The sequence below is a fragment of the Anopheles marshallii genome, chromosome 2 (assembly GCF_943734725.1).
Source record: "Anopheles marshallii chromosome 2, idAnoMarsDA_429_01, whole genome shotgun sequence".
NCBI classification, from domain to species: domain Eukaryota; kingdom Metazoa; phylum Arthropoda; class Insecta; order Diptera; family Culicidae; genus Anopheles; species Anopheles marshallii.
In genome coordinates this window covers 83,117,818-83,134,038 of record NC_071326.1, presented here as the reverse complement: position 1 = coordinate 83,134,038, position 16,221 = coordinate 83,117,818, and the positions used below count along the sequence as shown (strand labels likewise).

General features: G+C 45.5%; 4 protein-coding genes across 4 annotated transcripts; 3 read left to right on the top strand and 1 right to left on the bottom strand.

The window, feature by feature from the left end:
* The first annotated feature begins 500 nt into the window (after positions 1-500).
* On the top strand, positions 501-5,581 carry LOC128718709 (arylsulfatase B-like). The gene is made up of 5 exons (XM_053812329.1): positions 501-659; positions 834-1,223; positions 2,608-2,860; positions 3,011-3,168; positions 4,754-5,581. Exons 1-5 carry the CDS (start codon positions 501-503, stop codon positions 5,579-5,581), a joined length of 1,788 nt encoding a protein of 595 aa, XP_053668304.1.
* Positions 5,582-10,056: 4,475 nt separating this feature from the next.
* On the top strand, positions 10,057-13,414 carry LOC128718708 (arylsulfatase B-like). Its single transcript, XM_053812328.1, has 4 exons — positions 10,057-10,596; positions 11,762-12,175; positions 12,243-13,246; positions 13,411-13,414. Exons 1-4 carry the CDS (start codon positions 10,057-10,059, stop codon positions 13,412-13,414), a joined length of 1,962 nt encoding a protein of 653 aa, XP_053668303.1.
* A 619-nt stretch (positions 13,415-14,033) lies between these two features.
* Positions 14,034-14,932, top strand: LOC128719477 (ER membrane protein complex subunit 10). The gene is made up of 4 exons (XM_053813100.1): positions 14,034-14,105; positions 14,174-14,434; positions 14,503-14,793; positions 14,861-14,932. The coding sequence occupies exons 1-4, from the start codon at positions 14,034-14,036 to the stop codon at positions 14,930-14,932; spliced, it is 696 nt and encodes a 231-aa protein (XP_053669075.1).
* A 113-nt stretch (positions 14,933-15,045) lies between these two features.
* Positions 15,046-15,973, bottom strand: LOC128718707 (growth arrest and DNA damage-inducible proteins-interacting protein 1). Its single transcript, XM_053812326.1, has 2 exons — positions 15,604-15,973; positions 15,046-15,515 (listed from the first exon to the last, which is right to left on the bottom strand). The coding sequence occupies exons 1-2, from the start codon at positions 15,971-15,973 to the stop codon at positions 15,046-15,048; spliced, it is 840 nt and encodes a 279-aa protein (XP_053668301.1).
* Between the last annotated feature and the right edge of the window lie 248 nt (positions 15,974-16,221).

The window sequence follows — 16,221 nt, the reverse complement described above, 5'->3', positions numbered from 1 at the left end:
CTATCTGCACGTCGATTGCATCTGTTGAACTTGAAACGTGTAAAAACCGGTCACACAATATCCAAGCGTTCTTGAGACTCCGGACTAGAAGTCCCGCCACCACCGAACTACTTCGTCGGCCTCTTTTTCCGCCCGGGAACAGGTGAACGGATCTGACATGTGTGTGGCTGGCTTTAATAAAAGTGGGCTACACGCGACCCGCCACATATCAGTCTGTCGCGAACCTTTACGCCGCTCACAGCGGCGCTACGTCTGGGGTTGCACCGTCCCGCGGTTGGTGTGGTTAAGGTGCGAAAGGCAAACACGGTTGCGATTGAATGCACAATAGAAAGCAGTGCCAGTGCGCGAGTGATCACGATCGGGAAGTGTCAATCTGTGCCTAGCGTGAACGGTGAAACGAGGGAGCATTAGCTCCGACCAGCACAACAAAAGGGACCGGGAAGGGAAAATTGGTCGCACGGCGTCTGGTCGTCAATTATTGATATTATACAATTCGATTGATGAAATCGATTGATCCACTCGTGGACGTGTACCGTCGCCGCATGATGAAACACACAGTGACGTGCTCAGTGACCCTGTGGTTGTTGTGGTTTGGTGTGAACGCCGCTGCTGCCCAGCCGGAGCGACCCAACATTGTAATCATTGTTGCCGACGATTTGGTAAGGATCCGCACCGCACCGAATCTGCTGCAGGTGGAGTAGGTGCTGGAACAGTGCCTGCAGTCCACCGGTGGCCGGTGGTCGTGCGCATAGTGATCGGGTGTTTATGTAACGCCATCTTGCCTCCATCATCCCGAGTGATGCAATTTTCAATGTTCTCACCGTTCTTGGCAGGGATGGAATGATGTCAGCTTTCACGGTTCGAATCAGATTCCAACGCCCAATATCGACGCGTTAGCGTACGACGGCATCATACTGAATCGTCATTACGTGCCACCGCTCTGTACACCTTCGCGGGCCACGCTGATGACGGGCAAGCATCCGATGAACATCGGCATGCAGGACCATGTCATCCTGTCGGACGAACCGTGGGGTCTCGGGCTGGACCAGAAGCTAATGCCCGAGTATTTCCGCGAGGCTGGCTACCGGACGCATCTGGTCGGCAAGTGGCATCTTGGGTTTTTCCGGCGCGCGTACACACCGACGTACCGTGGGTTCGATTCCCACTTTGGCTATCTTGGCCCGTACATCGACTATTGGGATCACAGCCTGCAGATGAACGAGGTAGGTCGAAATGAGCGATTGACATACGGTGACGGGCTTCTTATATAGACCACTTTATACCTCACGCCACTGTAGCAACAAACTTGTTTACAACTTCCCAACAAGACACTACAGAAGCTCACGATCACATTTTGTGACTAGCTAACAGCACACAAAGAACTGAAATATAAACATGAAAAAAAAATGCCCTGCTCGATTTGCTCAAGGATGGAACTATATTCAACTTGCATTGTGCACCACTTTATATTTAGCGCAAAACCGATTCATGGTCGACCTGTTTTATGTCACAATGTGTCTTATAGCGAAGTAGTTGAATTATTAATGTCCCATTTTAGCTTTGCGGTTTATTTCGGTTGGTTGGTTGTTTTACTGATACCAAGAATTGACGAGTCAAATTTGAAAGCTCGAAACTGATTGTACGTTAAGTATTTATGGCGCAAACGTAACTATGTTGGTTAGGGGAGCGAAATATTTACATTATTACATTATATTTACAAATGTTTGTTTTAAAGACGGTATTGAAAGCTTTTCTGACATTACTAAAAATACCGCTCAGCGGTTTCTAATGAATACAGCTGGTTTTTACTTAAATAAAGCTATATTTTACAAGTTTATATTTACATTATTGATTATACATACAAGAACAAATTCATATTCTTATAATTTCTTGTTTGTCCCAAAGGCTATACAATATGCAGCTAAAACTGGGTCAAACACTAAAACTATAACTAATTAGAACTAAAGTAGTATGAGGAGAAAACGCTAAGACTGAATTTAAAAAGTAGATATTAAATGCATTCTAAGACCATAAATAAATTAATAAACAGATACATAAATCAGATCATACTCAACGAATAAGTAAGCAACAACAAAATCAACCAAACAAGCAATGAAAAAAGGTGAAAATAATTATTGAAAAATATGCATGAATTGAAAGAGACTGGAATTTAAATTTCCTTTCTCTCTGGTTTATTTTAAACAGTTAATAAAAATTCACACAAACATCTTTGTAACACACAGCAAAACAATATTATTTCCTTTAAAATTTAAATTTTTGACTGTTTTTATGATATCGCCATTCGCACACGACACATCGACCACAAAAACACAACATAATCGACCAAAATTTGTCTAATACGAGGTCCTGAAGCTAGAAACAGGCTTAAATTATCATCTGGTATCATTTATAACCAGCAGGACACTTTCGTGCCATCAATACAGATTTTTGAATAAATGTCTTTTCGTATAAAATTCCATACGCTTTCATATGTAATGGGCATCACACACAGGTCATATAAAAGTTTCAACTTCCACCACACATCAGCTAGACACAATTCAACTTCCAATTGCTCACCGACACTCTGCATTTTTTACCATTTCCAAGACATCTGCCCGCGGTTTGGACATGCGTCGCAACACCGACATCAATTACAGCGCGAACGGGACTTATGCAACGGATCTGTTCAACGAGGAAGCGGTCCGCATCATCGACACACACGACCAAAGCCAACCCCTGTTCCTGGTGCTAACCCATCTCGCTCCCCACACCGGCAACGAGGACGACCCGATGCAGGCGCCGGTGGACGAAATCGCTAAGTTCCGCCACATACAAGATCCGAAGCGTCAAACATTGGCAGGTTAGTGTTGGCGGTAATGCAACTCGCTCACGGACAGCTGTCACGGTCAGGGTCACACGCCGTGCGGGAGCAAATTATGCGGGACAGGTTTAACTCGTTTCGGTCGGTCGGTGTTTCCTTCTTTCGCCTTTTGCTTTCCGTCGCACACAGCCATGGTCGGGCGTATTGATACGGGGGTCGGGCGGATCTATCGCGCGCTGGAGGAGCGCAACATGCTCACCAACACCATCCTGCTGTTCTACGCTGATAATGGCGCCCCGACGCTGGGCACTCATGCCAATTCGGGTTCGAACTACCCATTGCGCGGGGTAAGTAGTGCAGTATAATCAGAGCAATTACGGCGCCGAAGGGGTAGTTTTTCGCTGTGTAAATTTATTCAATTAACCACAACATTAACACACCATCCTTATGTCGCTAAATATGTCGTAAAAACCCAGCAAAAAGAATCACCCTGGGAAGGTGCGGTACGAGGTGCGGCATTGATATGGAGCCCTCTGCTCCCGCGCAAGGGTGTCGTGTCCAACCAATGGTTTCATGTGAGCGATTGGTTGCCAACACTCGGCCATGTGGCGGGTATCGGCGTCCCACCAACGAACAGCACCATCGATGGTCAGAACCAATGGGCAACGCTCAACAATTCGACCGCCACTGGACGCACGGTGGTGATGAACAATGCGCAAGATGCGTTTGAGTACAGCAGCTACATTAAGCGTGGCTGGAAGTATGTCAACGGGACTCTGTTCGAGGCATACGATGGGTGGCTGGGACGACAAAAGGAAAGTGAACAGCTGACTCAGGCGCGGTATTACGATCGGCTTATCGCTCCTGGCACGATCGGAGCATCGCTGCAACTCGGCAGGGATCGCGTAGAAAGGGTTCGTTCCTCTGCGACCGTCCAATGTCCGGACAGGGTGGAAAGCAACTGTGAACCACTCACCAGACCGTGTCTTTTCAACATAGTTGATGATCCCTGCGAGCGTAACAATCTAGGCGAAAGGTTTCCAGCCATTCTGGAGGAGCTGGAACATGAGGTCAATAATTATAGAAAAAAGGCTGTCGCGTCTCGCAAACAACCATCGGACAGTAGGTCCAATCCGGCGCGGTATAATTTCACCTGGATGTGGTGGCAAGATGAACTGCAAGCACAGTCATCTTCTAATCTGCAGAGTCTCTTTTATGCCTTTTGGAATTTTATGAATATCTTCTTGAAGTTGTTTTACACAATATAATATAACATCAGTTTAATAACTTATGTGAAAAGTAGTGCGGATATTTAAACTACACATTTCATGTAAAACTAATAAAAAAAATTACAACTAAATGTAAGTCTTCAGGTATAAGTTTTTATAACGCATCTTAGAAGTTTTTTTTAAGAAGTATTTAAAAGATTGTTTTTGTATAAATAATCACTAACACTGAACCAAATAACAAAACTGGTAATAAATAAAATGTAGTAAATACCCATATTGTTAATAAACTCTGGTTAGAGGTTAAACACTTTTCCATCGTTATAACTACCTCAAGAGGTCTAGAGACCTGCCATTTCTGGCGATCTTTGACTTTATTTCTGCGTACGGGGGTTTGCTCTGGATGGGATTTTGTACCGGTCCTGTCGTGTGAAGACCAGCGCTGCCAGCAATACACCGAACGAAAATACAACTAACTGCTTCTTGCGACACTACTGCCTTGGGAACTTGGTATACCATTTCAGACATTCAGACAAACTCGATTGGGTATGTGTAAACGATCTGGTTTGGGATCTGGTAAAGGTTTTGCTGTGTGAAGATCGTCGCCACTATCACTTACACCACCAAGCGATGCTAACAGTACAGTTCCTAAAAGCCCTACATCTAGAATTCTTTAATCATATCTGATTCTTTTGTGACATTTTAGCAAAAGTATACTCCCTGGGAAGGAGCAGTCCGGGGTGCCGCCCTGATATGGAGCTCTCTTCTTCCACGGAAGAGTGTGGTTTCCGAGCAGTGGATACACGTGAGCGATTGGTTACCAACACTTGGGTTCGCAGCGGGCATTAAGTCCATCCCCACGGGCACTACAATCGATGGTCAAAACCAGTGGTTTACATTGCTGTCCGCTGATTCCAGCGGGCGTGCGGTTGTGATGAACAATGCCGACCATAGGTTTGGCTACAGCAGCTACATGAAGCTCGGTTGGAAGTACGTTAACGGGACGTGCTTTGCTGGAGCATACGACACGTGGCTAGGCGAGCTTATCGACAACAGTAACGTCACGGAAGAGGAGTACTACAACCGCCTAATGGACGTCACTAGTATCGGGTCTTCTATGCGGCTTTCTCCAGATAAGGTGCAAGAACTTCGACAAGCAGCTACCGTTAGCTGTGGGGACGAAGCTGCAGAAATACGGTGTGATCCACTGCAAAAACCATGCCTGTTCAATATCGTTGACGATCCTTGCGAGCGCAGAAATCTAGCCGACCTGCACCCAGATGTGTTACGCGATCTGCAGTCGGATGTCGTGCGGTACAAGCGAAACGCATTACCACGGCGAAACAAACCCGCCGACAGCAGAGCAGACCCTGCCCTGCACAATAACACCTGGACCTGGTGGCAAGATACGGTCGACGAGGATCGTTCGTCTCACTACATCCTCTACCTGGCGGCGGCAGTTGAGATACTGATTATTCTGTTCATCATATGGTGCGGTCAGAAGTATTACACGCGATCGGGCGCGAAAAAATGATCGCGCAGGTGATAAAAATGACACGCAACAAAACATTGTAACACACGTCCACTTTATTAACCTCATAGAAGATTGATAAAATTTAAGATAAAATGTAAATGTCGTTGGTAAAATTGGGGCACTAGATAACATCGTCACGACACCGTGTAACGCTCGATGACTAAATTTGTTATATCAGTTATATTACCGCAAACTGTGATAACCAGGGTGAAATGGCACATACATGTTCGATATGTGGTGCTTAAATTTAAGGACAAATAAATCACAACCGAAATGGGTGCAAACTTTTACAAGTGAAAATACAATTTAATCATTTCAAATAAGTTACATTTTACTTCATGATCAAAGCGGACTACAGCGGACGGAAATAAAAGCTCAAGGTTGACGGCAAGATAGACGTCACACGTATTCTAATATCGCCAAACATGATAAGGGTTGTGCAGCGCGACTAATTAATTACATCAGCTTTCTTGTGCATATTTGATAGTGGAAGCTGCTTAGCAAATTAGCTGCGATATCTTGGCACATCGTCAATCATTGCTTCCCTCGATGTTTTCTATTGCTAGCAGCTAGTAATGAGTTGAGCTAGAATACGGATGTTTTATGCTGAAGTAACTTTTATCTCGGTGTAAGCTTTACTGCTGAATGAGAACTTCTCTAGCAAGGTTGAGAAACTATTGGCCAATATATTTATTTAGTTTTTCATAATATTATTATTTTTATAGTAATTTTTATAGTAATTCTTGATTTTTTTTAATTATCAAAATTGAATTGAATCTCAAAATAATCAAAACGGACTCATGAGTGATGCAATTAATTATTATTATTAGCCAGCAAAAGCGATCTTAATTTAGTTAACTTTTCCTGGGAATTTAAGCTGTGTCTTGATTCTGTACGCCTGGGGCTTCTGCAATACATTAATCATTTACCATCAATTTAATCCATTAATCTGTTTAATCCATTTAATCGATTGGCTGACGGTGGTGTTCGACCGTGATCATTTTAGAGGACTTCTTCAGCAGAACGGATAAGTAAATAAGTAATTAAGTAAGTATAGTCAATCTGGCGTAAGGGAGATTGGTCCACATGGGATTTTGGACCGGTCCTGTCGTGTGAAGACCGGCGCCGCTACCAATACACCACCGGTCCCCCAATAGAACTGCAGAACTACTACATTCTTCAGAGCTTCATCCCAGCCGATGCTTAATAAAAATGTTGCATACTTTAAGGCGTTTCGAACCATATATTCATTTCCTCAAACTTTAAACTACAGGCAGTCTCCAAGATGCACTAATTTACTTCTAACTTACTTAGTTATTGGCTTTTCAGGCGCTATAACCACTTTGCGGTCTTGTCTAGCTGCAAGACTTCTCTAAACTGCTCACGGTCGTCCGCCGTCGTCTACCAATTGGCCTTTCTGGCAGAGGCATCAAAGCCATTTTTGGAATCTCTATTTGGGCGTTAAACGTCTCCTCTGTCCATATGGACGACCCTAAAGGACTTTACGCACTGGGTCATTCCAATGACGTCAGCAGCCCTTGGGAACCTGGCGAGATATGACAGTAAGTTCACCGTACAGCCCTCATAGACCTAGTCATTGTAGCGACTCCTCCATTATCCACGATCACCAGAGCACCTTGCTCTCGAACGCGACTAGGAGGGTTTCGTCAGTTTTGGACAAAATTCACGTCCCAGTGGCGTACGAGAGCACTATTATAGCAGACCGCTATAATCCGCGTATCTTGAATCATTTAATCTGCGTATCATTTATACTTGAAAGTTAGCAAGTTGAATTCTTGTTTTGTTAATAACATATACTATTTCAGGTGATTTTTTTACGTAAACCCCCGCTAGAAACATATTCCAGCACAATAATAACGCTTCCTCTAGTGCCACACTATTTCTGCCCAACCTGTAGTGCATTGCATCCAGTGCAGCTCCGTATCATGTTCCCGATTCTAGCTGTCAGTACCCCGGTTGCACTCTATCGCTGGAACTAGAACGGTTCGTTTGCAGCGACCTGTAGCATCCGATCGGGTACGCAACTCTGTACGTGCCACCGACCACTCACAGCGCCTGTAAGCCATTGTTCCACGTTCGTACTATCGGTACAGCTTCTACAGCCGTGCCGTGAATGAGAAATATTGCGCTCGGTGTGCTTTAAATTACCTCAGCTCCGGGACCACAGACAACATCGCCGCAAAGCGAACGACAGCTGATCAAATAGGGCCGGTAGCAGACGAACCAACCCAAACAACGTCAACGCCTGTCCGCCGTTTGTGCAGTGGGAGTATAATTTTCCAGCAATTGCAGCATCTGCAATCCACACACACATTCGGTAACAGTGAAACATTTCATTTCACAAAACAAACTGATTAAAGCAAGATAAACTGCTCAAGGAGATATGTTGAAGGTGAAGATGTATTTAACGTTACACAAAAAAAGTGCTCACTCCATCGAGTAAAGCAAAGATACACCTCTAGTGCCTCCTCCACAAAAAACACATGACTCGTAAGAATGCCCACAAACACGAATTGATTCGTTTCCTGGTGTCCGGTCGTTTTTTTTTTCGTTCAATCGCACAATCACAATCCACTACCGGAAGCGGCTGGCTGTGAATAAAATGTTGATTGACTCCCTTTTCAATCAACCGGTCCCGCAACAACAGCAAAAAAACCAGCTTCCAAAACGTAACTGACTGCTCTATTTGGCCAGTGTAGTGCCTGCGTCACAAAACCTCATAAGCCAAATTCATCGCGTAGAATGGTGCGATCCGTTGATCCAGAACTCGTTGTTCGCCCCCCACCCCCACTGAACAGCGGGATCGTTATTTTTAACCCGCTCGTGGAACTAAACAACAACTACAAAAAGCCACAGCCAGCACAACACAGTGATTTGAGGGCTCCTGTACGGGTTCGAACGGAGATGTTAGCGAAACAGCAGCCGCACATTTTGCGATTTATTCGCAATTACTGTGGCTACTATCGGAGGTAGACGCAAAACCAAATGCACGTAGAAAAATAAATTTCCATGCACGTTAGGAAGTTTTGTGTCAGCACTTTTTTTTTGTTTCTGTGTACTTTTGCGTTAAATAATTATCGCACTTTTTTCGCCATCATCACACACTCCGATACACCCTATTTTCCGGCCATCAACAGACGGGCCGGTCCAAACGTACACTCGGTAAAGGGTTTTGTGATAACAGTAACTGTACCTCCCGCCCCGTCTGTCCGCCAGCGTCTTCAATTCGTTTCAAACGATGAGCGAAAACCATTCCCATCCACGCGGTGGAGATCGCTCATCAACCGGTGTCGACCGAGGGACGAGTTCAGTCCACCGCTAGACATTCGCGCGAACGGATCGTATCTGGAATCGGGCCGCACGTTACGCATATAGCTTGTGTTGTGTCGTAGAATCGGAGCCACTGTCTGAGAGCCCGATCTGCCAAACAGTGTTACATCATTTGCCGTAACCCCCGAATGGTTAGTGAGAAAAGTTAGCAAGTGAGAATTAAAACAAAGTATACAGTACAACGCTCGGATGGAATATCGCAAATTACTAGCAAAAGTACACATGGCTTAAACATCAAAACCGGTGTACGTGAAACTTTCCCCTGTTGTGAACGATGGTGAGGAAAATCCCCGTACACCGGGATCGCACAAACACACCCGTTCAAGACAGATCCAGTTGCTAGCCGCAGCCGTCGAAGCCAGCCGTCCGTTTGTCAAACCGTTTAATTTGTGCGGATCGCTTCCGTGCGAGGCATCACTACCCAACACGCACGGTGAACCGCTTCCTACTTGTGGTCCTCCGGTTCTGCGCAAAGTAATAGAAACCGCTTCGCACCAAACGCAGCCAGTTCCACCAAAGCCTGGCGCCCAGCGCCCGGGGACCCGTGCCCGGGCTATTGAACGTTGCGGTTCCTCACACACTGATTGGTACCCGCTCGCCCATCCTGGAGGCCTGCACGACACGCACACACACTCAAAGCTGCGGACAAACAAACAAGGCGTTGATCTGATAAAATCTAATTGCTTTATTTTGTTTGTTTATCACGCGACGAGATCTGCAAAGCGATCTTTTTTTTGTGTGTGAGCGAGAGATAGTGAGAGAGGGGAAGATAGAGAGAGAGAGAGCAAATGAACACGTTTCGTTGCACTGTTGGTTTGGTAGTTTTTCGATAAAGCAGATCTTCTGAGTAGCAGCTGTTGTTCTTGTTTAGTGATACGGCACCACACCGGGCCATCGTTACACGGAGGCTTCAAGGACACACCGCACGATCTAATCAGTGTGTGGGACAAGCTAGTGAAGTTCCTCCAACAACCACAAAAAACTAACAGCCCATCTTTCAACACTTCTCTCGTATGTGTTTTCAGATGGCGTTGCCGTAATCGAGACAAAAGTGCACAAAGGAACGCCCATACCGTAGTTGCCCGGATCGTTCGTATCAATCTCCAAATAACGCACCTCCAGCAATGAGTAACCCATGCGGTGTAACTACAAAGAAGATGACGCAGCTCCGTACCGTGCTGCTGGTGTGCATTATCGTGCATCGCCAAGCGCTAGCGTACGGCCAGCAGTCCCGAAAACCGCCACACATCGTCATCATCACCGCGGACGATATGGGCTGGAATGATGTTGGGTTTCACGGTTCGAACCAGATAGCGACCCCGAACATTGACGCCCTCGCGTACGACGGTATCATCCTCAATCGGCACTATTCCGCACCGATGTGTACACCGTCCCGGGCAGCCTTGATGACGGGCAGGAACCCGATCAACGTCGGCATGCAGCACTACGTGATCGACAGCGACGAACCGTGGGGTCTCGGGTTGGAGCAGCGCATTATGCCGGAATATTTCCGTGCGGCCGGCTACCGGACGCACATGATTGGCAAGTGGCACCTTGGATTCTTTACGGAGCATTACATACCGACCAGCAGGGGGTTCGATACGCACATCGGTTACCTGGGCCCGTACGTGGACTATTGGAGCTACGTGTCCAAGATGAATAGCGTGAGTATGCGAGTGTTTGGTCTGGGGATCCTTGAGGAGGTTAACATCCTCAGGAATAGCCGAAAGCCATCAGTGTTGCGTGAATCTGAATGAATGTTTGAAGTGATCTGAATCTCTATTTCTAAGATTCTTGACTCATCCCAAATTTGTGAACTCCATCCACGAACTAGAAGGAATAAGTGTTGAGCTTGATGATTTTTTTGAGAAGAATCATGCAAGGAGTAATTAAAATGAATAATCGACTCTCAAAAGATTTATGTATCAGTGCAGTGGCAGATCATGCTTCTTGGAGGCCTAAAGCTAGGGGGAAGGAACGGACTCAAGAAGATGTCCATTAGAGATTCATATAAATTCATTCCATTCATAGAATTATTGAGATTCATCAATCTGAATCAGATTAACGCTACATCAGAAATAATAATATCATTGGAAGAAAAGATTTGCTAATCCATTTTGAACAAACGATCAATTTCTAAATTTATGTCTACTGATATAAAGGAGTACAGATCGTATCGGCCGTGCCCCTTTTTAGCAAGAATAGACTATTCGGTTACGTGGTAAAAATATGCCCAGTAAGCCAGTTATGACTACCATGACCTAGGAGGCAGTTACATGTAGAAGAAGCTCTACTGCAAAATCTACTGATCTACTGACTGAAGATTTGTTTATCAGATGAACAAGTTTATCAAGTTCAACCACAAGGTTGACGCAAAGATTGTACATTTTTTTCCACCCAGCTGGTGGTCTACAAACCTGTTGGTTCCTATTTTTTGCCTCATTATCATGGATGAATCGTTGTTTCTGCATGCTTTTTCAAGGTTAATCAATTCAAAAGCCGGATTATGTCGGATCGATTTTGTCTGTGCGCGTCTTTCACATGAGATCTTGTAGTTTTCTGAATTAAAAAAATGTGTTTTTTTTGCAAAAACATGAAGTTTCTCTACTGAAATTCTATACAAACTTCTTTACCGGAAGACAACTAGTTAGAACGATTAAAGCAATAATGCCCAATGTACAACTTGAATGCCATTAAATGTGAAGAATCGTCACACGCCACCGTTATCACTGCTCAAACACCGACACCTCATAAACCGACAAGACAAATTGCAATGCAACGTGCGCTTATTGTGGCTTTTCTTCCGCCTTTATTTTCTCCAAACGATAGGGTACGTTCGAGGGTTACGATTTGCGTCAAAACCGGCACGTCAACTATGCGGCCAACGGGACGTACGCGACGGATTACTTCACCACCGCCGCAAAGGATATCATCGCGCAGCACGGGAAAAGCGAAGAACCGATGCTGCTGGTGCTGAATCATCTAGCGCCGCACGCCGGAAATGATGACGATCCACTGCAAGCGCCACAGGAAACGATCGATCGGTTTGCGTACATCAAAGATCCCAGCCGCCGCACGTACGGCGCCATGATGTCGAAGTTGGACGACAGTGTTGGGGCGGTGTACGAAAGTCTGAAAGCGAACGGAATGCTCGACAACTCGATAATTGTGTTTTTGAGCGATAACGGAGGTGTTACCCGGGGGATGCACAGCAACACTGGCTCGAACTATCCATTCCGGGGTGTAAGTTGATGTGCAAATTTTCCCGCTTTTTGGAAGATAGCCTATTGAAATGCGTTACCTCTTTCAGCAAAAACACTCTCCCTGGGAGGGTGCCGTGCGTACTGCCGCTCTTATCTGGAGTCCACTGCTCCAGGACACGCAGCGTGTCTCGAACCAATGGTTCCACATCTCCGACTGGCTGCCGACGCTAGCATCGGCCGCAGGAATAACGGTGGGCAACAGCACCTTCAGCGATATCGATGGAATAGACCAGTGGGAAGCACTAGCGTACGGCACCGGAAACCCACGGCAAAGACTGATGAACAATCTGGACGAAATATTCGGCTACACAAGCTACGTGGAGAACGGCTTCAAGTACATCAACGGAACCACCCTGGGTGGGTTAAACGATGAGTGGTACGGTGAGACAGACCCGTTCGACAAACTACCAGGAAACGATGAGTATCTCACCGCCGTGATGTCTACCGACATTGCCCGGGCTGGCAAGCTGGATGAAAAGCTCATCTCGTACCTTCGCCGACACGCCAAAGTTAACTGTGGCAATGCGATTTCCAACAAACCTTGCAACCCGCTGGTAAGACCATGCCTTTTCGACATTATAAACGATCCGTGCGAGATGCACGACATCGCTGGCGAGCATCCGAAGAAACTGCGCGAGATACGACAGCATCTGGAGCAATATCGATTGCGGGCGGCAAAACCACGCAACCGGCCCCACGATCCTGAAGCTGATCCGACCAATTTCGGTGGCGTTTGGAACTGGTGGCGCACCGATCCGGCTATGGCGGCCACACAGCGCGACGAAATACCGCCACCGTCTCACTCGCTCGCGAAGGACACGCAACTGTTTGTAATTATTCCGATCGTAGTAGTTGGTATTATTTTTGTAATTGGCACCTTACTCTATCTTTCGAACAAAAACATTATCAAACTGTGCCGTAGGACAAAGCAAGACTCATCCACAACGCCGAGCGAGATACCGACCGATGCTTCGAGCCCGGATGGTAAGGCGACGGCCGATGCTGCCTTTAGCTCAAAAATCTACGTTATTAGCGATAGGGACCTGGACAGGTAACGGCACGAATTGGCATTCGGTAAATTATTTCTTGTTCTGAAAATTCACCTTCGGGCAAAACAAATGCTTTAAATTCCCGCATAGGCTATTATGAAACTGGGTAAATCTTAACTCTACCGTGCTTTTTTTACACTATCCTCGTTGCACTTCCATTGTACAGCTAACACGTTTGGTGGGCTTCACACTACCTAACTTTAAGTAACCAAAGAAATTCTATAAACTATAGTAACAAAACGTGACGGGCCTTTACGAACTGGTAGGATGCGTATTTCTTACGATCGTTACAGTTAATGTTGCTTCTAACATTTGGGAGTAATATGGTAAAAGGATGTTTTATGTAGGTACACTGTTAAAGAACACGGATGATCTATTTATTTTACAATATTTTACAGCACAACTCCGGCTAAGTTTTGCACGTGATGATTGGTCAGTGACAATCGACGACGAGAACGTTTGCATACGATCCCAAGAAAAGTTAAAACCCCACTATCTGACAAATCGTATTTCACTTTAACACGTTAAATAAAATCTGATGTTAAACCCCATTTTTTAAACAGTGCATTTGCTTTAAAAAGTGTTAGATTAATTTTAAAAAAATTAAAACCTAATCCCGCGCGTTTTTCGTACACGTGGTGAAAGTTTGAAATGGCGCCGAGTTTGACACGTCTGGCGTGAACGTCAATAGATGAGAACTGTCAAATCGCTTTTCAGCCGTCACATTGCAAAACATTGGAGGTTCGGTTTTGCCCAAACTTGAGCACGGTGAAAAATCTGTTTTACACAATGAATTTGCTAATGAAAATAACTTTCTTCGCCTCTGTATGGCTTGCCTGTACCATCGACTACGTAAAGGCGGTAAGTTTGTGTCGTTAAATTGTTGTCTAATGCAATTAACACACTTACACTTTGTTGATGTTTTGCAGAACTCACTCGAGTACGATGGTTGGCTGAACATAGCGCTGTTCCATGCGCTGGATATCGACGAACCAAACAAATTTACCCTACGGGGTAACGTTACCGTCACGAACCGTAACACCGGACTGGTCTCCGTGGCACAGGAACCGCTCTCACTGCAGGATAGAAACAAATTGAAACGATTAGCACAGGATAATCGATTATACCGCCTAGAGGCACATGTCACCGATTCGGACGGCGTTACTAAATTTCTTACCTCATCCAAAGCGGTAAGCGTAGACCGTAGCGTATGTAGGCAATAGTGGCTAACAATTATCAACCTCCAATCCCCTTACAGTGTGCTTTGGCAAAGTCCCAGCTCACCGATGTGCTGTGGGTTTCGTTGGACCACTCGGGGACGGTAACTGCGGTCACGCAATCGGTAAATAATGGCAATTTGGACGAGTGTCATGATCTGTCCAGCAGCGATGTCGACGTGCTGGAAGAATTCAATACCGATGTGTACGTGAAGCATACCGAATCGGCTCCAATTCCCGACACGGCCAGCTTTATACAGAAGATGGAACGTGAGCGTGAAGCGCGAGAACGCGGCGAAACTAAGGACAACCGTAGCTTCTTTGCGAAATATGTAAGACCGTTCATCTTGTTCGATTGTTATTCTTATCAATCTGATTGTGTTATGTGCTTCTTTTCAGTGGATGTACCTCGTGCCGGTTGTGATTCTGCTACTGATTTCTGCCACCAATCCCGAGGCAGGCCAACGCTAACATGGGGATGTAATTCCACAACTACTTTCTTAATTTATGCTGCATTTCAGTCACCACCAAATATAGAAGCATTCTCATGTGCGTTCCCACTATCGATACTGGTGTAATTCTATTTATTTCATTTGCTCACTCGGTACATCGCCGTCGCCAACAACCTCAAACTGTGCCGTCTTTTTCTGCAACTTTTCCATCATTTTTTCCTCCTTTTCCTTCCGTTTTGCTTCTTTCACCTTCTTGCGATCTTCGCGCTCCTTCAGTGCCAACATTTCCTGGAAACGCTCATCCCGGGGATCTACCTTGAAGCCGAAATGTCTTCGAACTTCCTCGACTAGACGATCCTTCCGTTCCTTGGCAGCGCGAGCTTCTGCTTCCTTCTTCGCTATGCGTGCATTCAGATCCGTCGTCCATTGATCAAGCTTTTCGAGCTTCCGTGCAACTTCCGCTTCACGTGCTTCTATCGCCGCTTTGCGTGCCTTGCGTTCGGCTTCATTTGCGTCCATCATTTGCTTCAGACTGAAAGGAAATGCAACACGCTCGTACTCCTGTTTTTCGTATGCTTCCGTTTTAGTAGGAAAGCACACACCTGAATAGGAAAAACGTTTCGCTTAACATAAATGGCATAACATAAAATAAATAGAATCAATGGAAATTGATTCTTTAACCTAACTCACGTGGATCTACCCTGCTTCCATCGATACCGTACCGACCCAGCATCATGCGTTTGTACTTGACGGTTTCGTGAATCCAAGATTGCGATTGGTCGTAGGGCAACACACCGTGTAGCATGTTTCGATGCTGAGGCAGCAGGCGTGATTTGTTCCGCAATGTAGCTATCCGTGCTTCACGTTCTTCCGTGGATTCGGCATCATCGTCTACGAAGGTTACCGGCAGATCTTGAGCAGCCAGTTCTTCGTTTTCCGCATGTTCCGCTTTCTTGCCTAATCGACTGACTCCACCTGTTAGCGATCGTACTAGGGTGAAATATTGTCCAACGGTTGCCGTCGGTAGCGTACGCAGTGGAAAAAGATTCACTGGGAACATCCCTAAACTGTATTTCTATTGTTCTTCCGTACGAAGATCAATCGCTGGTGTTATGTTGTGTAAGTGAATGTTTTGGTGCTAATGTCAAATTAGGCTGTCGCACCGGACATGCACGCGACATTTCATCAAACGAAATGTTTTCAATTGTATACAATATCGGCGTAAAATAATTTTGCATTGAAAAACTAAATTATTATAACCAATAGCTTGCTAATTTCTTTGTTTTAATAATTTTATTAGAAGCTTCA

Excerpts from the sequence above, each read along its gene's own strand:
- LOC128719477 (XM_053813100.1), top strand. The coding sequence starts at position 14,034 with ATGAATTTGCTAATGAAAATAACTTTCTTCGCCTCTGTATGGCTTGCC. Across the intron at positions 14,435-14,502 it reads TTCTTACCTCATCCAAAGCG|TGTGCTTTGGCAAAGTCCCA; the intron begins GTAAGCGTAGAC and ends ATCCCCTTACAG. Across the intron at positions 14,794-14,860 it reads GTAGCTTCTTTGCGAAATAT|TGGATGTACCTCGTGCCGGT; the intron begins GTAAGACCGTTC and ends GCTTCTTTTCAG.
- LOC128718709 (XM_053812329.1), top strand. The coding sequence starts at position 501 with ATGAAATCGATTGATCCACTCGTGGACGTGTACCGTCGCCGCATGATG. Across the intron at positions 1,224-2,607 it reads ACAGCCTGCAGATGAACGAG|ACATCTGCCCGCGGTTTGGA; the intron begins GTAGGTCGAAAT and ends ACCATTTCCAAG. Across the intron at positions 3,169-4,753 it reads CGAACTACCCATTGCGCGGG|CAAAAGTATACTCCCTGGGA; the intron begins GTAAGTAGTGCA and ends GTGACATTTTAG.
- LOC128718708 (XM_053812328.1), top strand. The coding sequence starts at position 10,057 with ATGAGTAACCCATGCGGTGTAACTACAAAGAAGATGACGCAGCTCCGT. Across the intron at positions 10,597-11,761 it reads ACGTGTCCAAGATGAATAGC|GGTACGTTCGAGGGTTACGA; the intron begins GTGAGTATGCGA and ends TCCAAACGATAG. Across the intron at positions 12,176-12,242 it reads CGAACTATCCATTCCGGGGT|CAAAAACACTCTCCCTGGGA; the intron begins GTAAGTTGATGT and ends TACCTCTTTCAG.
- LOC128718707 (XM_053812326.1), bottom strand. The coding sequence starts at position 15,973 with ATGTTCCCAGTGAATCTTTTTCCACTGCGTACGCTACCGACGGCAACC. Across the intron at positions 15,516-15,603 it reads TGGAAGCAGGGTAGATCCAC|GTGTGTGCTTTCCTACTAAA; the intron begins GTGAGTTAGGTT and ends TTTCCTATTCAG.